Source organism: Musca domestica, unplaced genomic scaffold, assembly GCF_030504385.1.
Source record: "Musca domestica strain aabys unplaced genomic scaffold, Musca_domestica.polishedcontigs.V.1.1 56, whole genome shotgun sequence".
NCBI lineage: Eukaryota > Metazoa > Arthropoda > Insecta > Diptera > Muscidae > Musca > Musca domestica.
Genome location: NW_026712356.1, coordinates 690,707 through 700,422, shown reverse-complemented (window position 1 = coordinate 700,422; position 9,716 = coordinate 690,707). Strand labels below are relative to the sequence as shown.

At 34.6% G+C, this 9,716-nt stretch overlaps 1 protein-coding gene across 1 annotated transcript; it reads left to right on the top strand.

The window, feature by feature from the left end:
* The first annotated feature begins 7,772 nt into the window (after positions 1-7,772).
* Positions 7,773-9,354, top strand: LOC131805464 (uncharacterized). Its single transcript, XM_059128649.1, has 2 exons — positions 7,773-8,988; positions 9,047-9,354. The coding sequence occupies exons 1-2, from the start codon at positions 7,821-7,823 to the stop codon at positions 9,076-9,078; spliced, it is 1,200 nt and encodes a 399-aa protein (XP_058984632.1). The 5' UTR covers positions 7,773-7,820; the 3' UTR covers positions 9,079-9,354.
* Positions 9,355-9,716: the final 362 nt, after the last annotated feature.

The window sequence follows — 9,716 nt, the reverse complement described above, 5'->3', positions numbered from 1 at the left end:
AGTACTCGAAAAACGAGACAAGGACACAGGATTTGGGTGCTCAGGGTACGGGATGAATTCAGTGCGAAAGACCTGGATAAGTACTTAAGAAGGAAACAGGATATTCAAGGATATGGTTGCAAGAGACCTTAATAAGTACTCAAGCACTACAAGGATCTAGGATACGGTTACAAGAGATCTTAATAAGAACTCAAACACTACAAGGATCTAGGAAAGGTATCAAGAGACCTTAATAAGTACTCAAGCACTACAAGGAACTAAGATACGGTTGCAAGAACCCTTTATAAGTACTCTAGCACTTCAAGGTTCTAGGATACGGTTGCAAGAGACCTTAATAAATACGCAAGCACTACAAGGATCTAGAATACGGTTGCAAGAGACCTTAATAAGTACTCAAGAACTACATGGATCTAGGATTCGGTTGCATGAGACCTGAATAAGAACTCACATACTGCAAGGATCTAGGATACGGTTGCAAGAGACCTTTATAAGTACTCCAGCACTTCAAGGATCTAGGATACGGTTGCAAGAGACCTTAATAAATACTCAAGCACTACAAGGATCTGGGATACGGTTGCAAGAGACCTTTTTAAGTACTCCAGCACTACAAGAATCTAGGATACGGTTGCAAGATACCTTAATAAGCACTCAAGCACTACAGGATATTCAAGGATATGGTTGCAAGAGACCTTAGTAAGTACTCAAACACTACAAGAATCTAGGATACGGTTGCAACAGACCTTAATAAGTATTCAAGCACTACAGGATATTCCAGGATATGGTTGTAAGAGACCTAAAGAGATACTCTTGCTCTACAAGGATCTAGGAACCTAGGACTATAGGGATATTCTAGGGTACCACCGGGAATATATACCATTTTTCTAAATCTGCCATCGTCATACGAATATATTTTAGATATGAAAATTGATTTTATTTGAAAAATTACAAGGTGTACGAAAAAACAATATTAAAATTAATAACTTAAAAATATTCATTTTAGAAAAAACAATATTAAAATTAATAACTTAAAAATATTCATTTTAAAAATCGAAAAACTATTTTTTGTGTCCAAATTTTAAATAATTAATTATAATTGGAAGAATGTTGATGTTATTTTCGGGTGTTTCTTATTGAATATTTGAAAAATATTGAAAATATTTTGGTGCTATATTTTTACGCATATTTATGAGAACTATACGTATTCTGTAAGATAATTAAATTAATTTTAATTCGACTAACTGTAGATACTACGAACATAAAAAATATTTAAAAAAAAAATAAAATTTAATAATAAAATAAAACTTAACAAACTTTCAAAAATACAGAATTTTGTCAAAAAATAATCAGGTTAACAAATTCATAGCCAAGAAGAAAACACGTGTCCTTACAGTCATATTAGCAGCATGTGCTTTTGTTTCCTCTTCTTACAAATGCATTATCATTTGTATATATATTTTTTTGCAGAATTCATTGTAAATCATTGTTGATGTTTTTAAAGTTATTGTAAACTTTACAACATGGTTGATAACTACACACACACATACATAAATATATCTTTTCCGCTTTAGGTCTTTTCAATTCCGCCAGTCGTATTTTAGAATTCAAGTCCGGATGTTTATTACCTTTTTATTTGTTCTTCTCTTTCTTTTAATTTTCTTGTTGTTTGTTCTTTTCTGGCAGCGAAAAGTTATTTACGATTTACGTCTGAACGCACAATTTCCTTATGTGCCCTGCAAAAGAAATCCACAGCTCAGCAAGCCAAACAGAATGCAACCATTTCCGAGATAAGTAAATGGCCATGGAATCACAAGTACCATATTGTCTTAGAAACTGAATGACCGACCAAAGGACAAACAATATGAAGAAAGCAAAGAATATCAATGAAAAGAGCACACAATTTATTTAAAATAAATTTTCGTCTTCTTCTTTTAAGGAAACTAAAAGACAAGGATGTGTGGAGAAATACTGAAGTTGGTGCGGAAGTGGCGTGGAAAACGTTTATATTTTCTTATTTATTTATCTGTAAATAAAATAAAGTGTATTAATATCGATATTGTCTGGTCTGTGGGTTCTAATATCTATTTATAGTGTTCTAAAATTATATGAGATTTTTTTTTCCTTAGAAATAATATTTGTAGATATATTGAAGTAAAATATTGGTGAATACAATAAATTTTAACTTTAGCGCTGCAAATAATTTCTTAACATATCAAATTTTAATATTCCAAATATATTTCTTACTTTAAAACCCCATTTGGCAACATAAAGCAGAGAAAGTTGAATTACTATATCTTACAACACTATGTGTTGGGGTTTTATATGTTTGATTGGGCCAAAAATTCTGTAACTCCTCGATATAATGGTTTCCGACATAGGAAACTATATATGGATCTTCCTAACTCGTCTAGCTGTATTTTTAGAACCGCAAAAATTTTAGATCCCGTCCAAATCACTGTAAAAAACTGCAACAAAGTCAACATTTTATTTTTTTTTTTTTAATTTTATTGAATGAAAGCATAAATTTCGAAAACAGCATCAAATTTTAGAATAAATTTAGGTTTGTTCGAATTTGTCACCTTTGGCACGAATTATGGCCTTCAAACGGCCAATGAAACCATCACACGCTGCCCGAATGTTGCCCTGCGATATTTTGGCCCATTCCCGGCGAAGCGCTTGCTTGAGGTGATCGACAATTTGGTATTGCTTGCTTTCCAAAATACTCCAGACACAATAGTCCAACAGATTCTTGGGTGACGAGTGCTGAGTGCGATGGTGCTGAGTCCTGTTGGAATGTCCAAGGTCTGCGGCAAAAATGTTTGCATGCCCAAGGTTTTAATACACCCTCCATTTCCCTGACAATATTCCGCATTTATTCTGATGCCACGGTCAATTAATACGAGCGGAGAGCGACCATCGGCTGTTATGACACAAATGATTAATTCTCATTTAAAGGTTGGAGTGCTCTAACGATAGCCACATGTGGTTTTCCAGTCAAATATAAATACACTATCACGCTTGAATGTCATCACGAATAACTTATTTTCTGGAAAATTCTCACCAAAATGCTTTTGTAAGTTTACAATCAAAGTTTATAATGACCTGTTTCTGGAATAATTTTAACAGCTGTGGGACGAGTAGCTTAGAAATGACAGCAGTCTGAAGTTGGTTGCAGCTTTTTCATCTCACCCTAGGTGCTAGTGTTGCATTGCGAAATTACAATTCTAGTCACATTTTCCAAATGTAAAGTCAACAAACATATTTTGATTGGCATATTTTTATATGATTTTTTTAGGGTTGTATCTAACATCACTTTTTTACCTCCACCATACTATGGAGGGCATATTAACTTTGTCATTCCGTTTGTAGATTCTCGAAATACTCATGTCAGACCCAACAAAGTATATATACTCTTGATCAGCGTAAAATTCTAAGTCGATTTAGCGATGTCCGTCTGTTTGTTGTAATCACGCTATCTTTCGAATGAATTGAGATAGATGGCTAAAACTTTGCACACATGTTTATTTTTTCAGTAGGCAGGTAAAGATCGTGATTGGGTCATGTAGGTCCACGTTTTCATATAGCCCCCATATAACGATACATCCCGATATTTGGAATTTTGATGATTCAAGCGACATTATTCACCGGAAATGTTTCAAATTTGGTATTTGAAGTTCCAAATGGATGCTTCACCCTAAGACAGAAAATTGTCTGTGCAGGTCCACGTCTTTGTATAGCCCCCATATAACGGTACCTCCCGATATTCGGCATTTTTATGATTTTAGCGACATTTTTCACCGGAATTGTTTCAAATTTGGTATTTGAAGTTCGAAATGGATACTACACCTTAAGACAGAAATTTTTTTGTGCAAGTCCACGTCTTCGTATAGCCCCCATTTAACGCTATTTCCCGGTATTCGGCATTTTGATGATTTTAGCGTCATTATTCACCAGAATTGTTTGAAATTACGTATTTAGAGTTCGTTATGGGAACTACAGTCTGTGACAGAAAATTGCCTATGCAGGTCCAGTTCTTCGTATAGGCCCCATATAACGGTACCTCCCAATATTCTGTATTTTGATCATTTTAACGACATTTTTCACCAGAATTGTTTCAACTTTGGCATTTGATGTTCGCAATGGATGCTACAGTCTATGACAGGGGATTATCTGTGCAGGTCCCCGTCTTCGTATAGCCCCCATTTAACGCTATCTCCTGGTATTCGGTATTTTGATGGGTTTAGCGTCATTATTCACCAGAATTGTTTCACATTACGTATTTAGAGTTCGTTATGGGAACTACAGTCTATGGCAGAAAATTGTCTATGCAGGTGCAGGTCTTCGTATAGGCTCCATATATCAGTGCCTCCCTATATTCGGTATTTTGACGATTTTGAAGTTCATAATGGATGCTATAGTCTGTGACTGAAAATTGTCTATGCAGGTCCTGGTCTTCGTATAGGCCCCATATATCAGTACCTCCCTATATTCGGTATTTTGACGATTTTAGCTGCAATACCCACCGAAATTGATTGAGATGTGGTATTTGAAGTTCGTAATAGATGCTATAGCCTGTGATAGAAAATTGTCTGTGTAGGTCCAGGTCTTCCCAAAGCTCCGATATAACGGTACCTCCCTATATACGATATTTTGATGATTTTTGCCGTTTATTTCAGGTTTCGAATTTGAGTACGGTAATGGCTTATGACAATCAATGCCTATATAGGCCCACGTCGAATAGACCCAAAAAAACGTCTATATTTGGTATTTTTAAAATTTTAATAGAATGTTTTAAGGATTTTATTTTTTGAAAATTTCCAAATTCGTTCCAAATGCTGGAGGGTATTCAAAGATCGGCCCGGCCGAACTTACTGCTTTTTAACTTGTTTTATTTACATATATTTTATAATTATCTAAAATTTGCCAAGTTCCAAAACGTAAGTTGTTGGAAAATTAACTTACATCAAACAAATTTTCACGTTTTTTCCTAAGAATTATGCATTTTTCCATTCGAAAAGCCAATTCGAAACAATTCCACACAAACTTTAATCTGAAAAAACTTTATTCGATTTTTGTAATTTGGCGACTATTATGAAGGCTTTTCTCCAAATTTTCTTTTATAACAACTTTATCACTGTTTGGATCAAATCCTTTTCTGGACATTTGGAGTCGATCTAGGCGTATTAGTCGGTCTCTCTGTCGGTCTGACTGTCTTGTGTGCACGATAACTCTCTAAGGCAGTGCCTGACTTCGTCCAAACTTGGTGCATTGTAATAATTTTGCCAAACTTGGATCGAGTTCGGAGATGGGCCATGCCGGTCCACTTTTTCTGGTACCTCCGCCACAAAAGGCCAACTTTTTCAAGGAAAATAATTTACCTCATAGAAAGAGAAAGAATCATTCGATTTTGCGATAACGTTGCAAATCCCAATATTTTTATCATTTAGCTCTCGCTAAAATAGATTGTTTCTTTTTTCATATTTAATATACACTCCATATCACGATGTTAGTAAAAATCCGATATGGCTTTTTATATTCTGTTCCAGAACTGCAGGAATGTACAAATTTTTACTAAGATATCCAATTTCCATTTATGATATCGGAAAAATGCAAAACTATTAGATTCTTGCAGATGCTGCAACAGAGCAATATACTTAGAATTTTTTTAAATAAAAAAAAAACCGTCGAAAAATTCTAAAACATATTTATCTGCTAGGGCTTACAAAGCCCATACTTTCCAATAAATTCACCTTATATTTTCTTTTTTCAACATTTTTGTATTGTTATCTATTCTTGTTATTATTTTTTTAGTCTGTTATGTAAAAAAGTGCTGAATTAGCTACTAAAACTTAACTGAAAGCCATACCTGAAAGTGAACCAATAAGGGCCATTTTCAATAACACACACATTCTGGACATAATGAACATGTTTATTCCGAATCTCCAAGATCTACATCAATAAATCGAAGCAGAATTTGTTTCTGGTCAAGAATTTACCAGGATTTTAGACGATTATCCTTAGATGTTATAAAAGTTGAGACAAAACTGACTTACTTTCCATTTCCTATTTGCGAATCCCTCTCAAATACTCCTATAAAGTATGTACTTTGTTTTAATTTAGATATCATAAAACATCTTCCAATTTCAATTCTCCAGCAAAAAGATAAACAACTGCGATAAGCAAATACAAATTCGTAAAACCATTGGACGTCTACTGTCCAAAGGTTCCGAAAGAACATCTTCTTGAAATGAAAAGACTATGGAAAGAAATGAAAATTTTGCAAAAAATATATAAATTAAATTTTGATAAGGAAGATTTAGATTTGCATTTGTTGGATGCCAGTTACTAAGGAGGAGTGGTTGATTGCTTGGCTGCCTGTTGCTGTTCTTGTTGCATTGGGTACGTACATACATACGTTCATATACATAAATATGTACAATTTTGAACAATAAAACCAACATCACAGTCTGCACACGTACATATTTTATGGACTGCCTGGGCCGACTGTGGGTTTAGTCATTCAAATGGAAACAAAGTCCTGGTAAAAAGTCGAACAAAGTTTGCCTGCTCTCACAGGAAGTATGAGCTGCGCATGTCCCAAAATGTCTCCAGCAATTGGCTGATTGTTGGAAGTTAATGGTTGGTTTATTGGAATACAAAATTCAAGAGTCTGAGAATTCTCTTAAATTTCAATTCGCATTTGGCGAGAGTTGTCCCACACATTGTTGCTATTCCACCGGTTATGATGTTCGTCTGGGCGTCAGAATGAAAATGGAAAAAATGATGAGCAAAAAAGCTTTTTGGGACACACAAGTCTGATGTTGAGAGCGAGTCGAGCTAAGAACTCTTTGTTCGAGAATTTTTCCTTTGTCTTTACCAAATGCAATTTTCAAGGATGTGCTTTTGCCGTTAATGGTAAGCAGTTAAGTAAAAGGAATACGTGCCATTCGTGCGAATACTACTCTTTGTTTCACCTAGACAAACTCGGTTTTGGATGTCATCATCGGGCTAATCTTGCACCCTGCTACGGTGTGGAGTGTGGAGGATATGTGAGTGTCACATGCATAATTTATTAATTATAATGACTTAGTAACATTATACAACAAGTTCTCCGCCATAGAGGTGATGATATGTGAGGAGAGGAAAACACCGAGACTAGTACAATCAAGCATGTATATATAGTTTGGAAATCCAATTAAGTTTTTTTTTTGTTATGTTACAATGATCCGAAGAAAATACGGAAATATTATAAAATTATAGTTGGGTAATACTTTTTAACGAAATCCTATCATGTGGGAATTAATTAAGATGGCGGGAATTTTAGAGAATAGAGTAGGCGAATAGAAATTCCTATGGTATCTATTTTAGTGGCTGCTTTACTGGGAATTTGTATTCATATCAATTATACCAATGTAATCGTATTTGAATATGAAAATGCGTAATGAAGTCTATTTTATCCATCATAGGAGACCCTTTCAGCAGGAAACGCTTAAATTATAGCTAAATAAACTAAACAGAAAACGATCGATGTCGGCTTATCGATACCCTTCAGCACCTTTACGAAAAAGGATGAGCTTATGAATGTAAACCGATTTAAACTATAATTCACACTTTGAATACCCTTCACCATATGGAACGAATTACGAAGTTTTCAAAAAACAAAAAAAAAAAAAAAAAACATTAAAAATTCTGTTAAAATCTGAAATATACCGATTGTCGGAAGTTGCCGATATATGGGGGATATACTATATGGGGGGATATACTTTTCTTAACACTATTGTTCTTCATTTGGTTCCCCGCCTCTACATTTTTCACCTATTTTGATGTCTTCTAATGAAAATCTTGGTCCATTGGTAAGTGGCAATTCTTATTTAAAAAATGTATTGTCTCCATTTAAAAGTAACTTAAATGTTGCTCACATAAACTGCAGAAGCATTCGGCCTGTTACCAAGCTGGATGAATTGAAGAATCTTTTGGGAAATAATAATACTTTTGATATTCTAGCAGTTACTGAAACATGGCTTGTTCCTGATATATTAAATTCAGCAGTTTCTATTCCGGGGTACTATTTCTGTCGTGGTGATCGTGAAATACCAGGTAGGGGTGGTGGTGTCGGAATTTACTTATCCAAGGGTCTCCCTTTTAGACATGTTTTTAAATCTTCAGTTCACCATTGTGAATCATTGTTTTTAGAATTACAATTCCAGAGCACTAAAGTTCTTTTTGGTGTAATTTATTTGCCCACTGGTGATATTGATTTATTTGAAAGTCTACACTGTAACATTTTTGAGGAATATAATAATATTGTACTTTTTGGTGACTTCAACTTCAATTTGTTTAACCCAACTAAGGCAATAATTTTTCGTAGACTTTGTACTCGATTAAATTTGAGTATTATTCATAACTCCAAGCCTACACACTTCGACCTAGGTAGCCGGTCTACGTCCTTGATAGATTTTATGCTAACCAGTGATTTTTCTATTGTAGCTTATTCTGATCAGATTCAATGTCCTGCTATATCAGACCACGCGTTAATTTTTGCATCACTTTCGATAAGTTTTAGCAGCTTGCCTGATTTTGTTGAATACAGGAACTTTAACAATATTGATTGGAATGGCATATGGAACTTTCTTGCTTCATACGATCCAAATTTGGTTTTTAGTAGTGTTGGTGTGGATGCCAAATGTGCCAGCATAACTTCTCTTTTGGATTCCCTATACTCGTTTGTTCCGGTGGTTAGGAAAAAGATCAAACACTCAGTTGATCCCTGGATGAAGTCTATTGATGTAAGATTTGCTGTGTCTTTAAGGGATTTGGCCTTCTCGTCTTTTCAGAATGAACGAACACAAGAACACTGGCGAATCTACTGCAAATATCGAAATCGTGCGAAAGCTATAATACGCAGATGTAGAAGATATCACTATTCCAGGCTTTTTAATGGAATAAATTCTCGTGGTCTATGGAAAGCGTTAAGAGGATCTGGATGTGTGGGTAATGATCATGAAAATATTGATATCGATGTTAATAGCTTAAATGATTTCTTCTCTAGTTCTTCTTCGAATACTCCTGTTATGCCCCTAAATTTGGAAAGTTTTACGGACTCAGACTCATCTTTCACTTTTCGTTGTGTGGATGAATCTGAATTTATAGAAGCTTTATGCAGCGTAAAGTCTAAATCAATAGGTGTTGATGGGATTCCTATTGCATTTATAAAGAAGGTTTTTCCTTACATTTCCAACCTGATTTTGGACTTAGTTAATTGCATATTAACTACATCTACATTCCCCCATCATTGGAAAGCTGCTAGAGTGGTACCGATTCCTAAATGTCGTTCGGTCAGAGAACCATGTGATCTAAGGCCTATATCAACTTTACCAGCTCTATCAAAGGTTGTGGAGTCCATTATTAAGAAACAAATGCTTGAGTATTGTTCTCAAAGAATTACTGAATCTCAGTATGCTTTCCGTAAAAGATACAATACCACACATTTGCTTCTTAAATTGACTGATTCTATTCGTGAACACATTAACAATGACAAGTTATGTGTTCTAGTTGCATTAGATTTGTCTAAAGCATTCAATTCTCTTGATCATTGCCTTCTTATATGGAAGCTTAAATATAATTTTGGTTTTTCCAAATCAGCATGTATGCTTATTCTTTCTTACTTACAAGATAGAACCCAATTTGTTATGTTAAATGGTGTCATGTCAAATACTTGC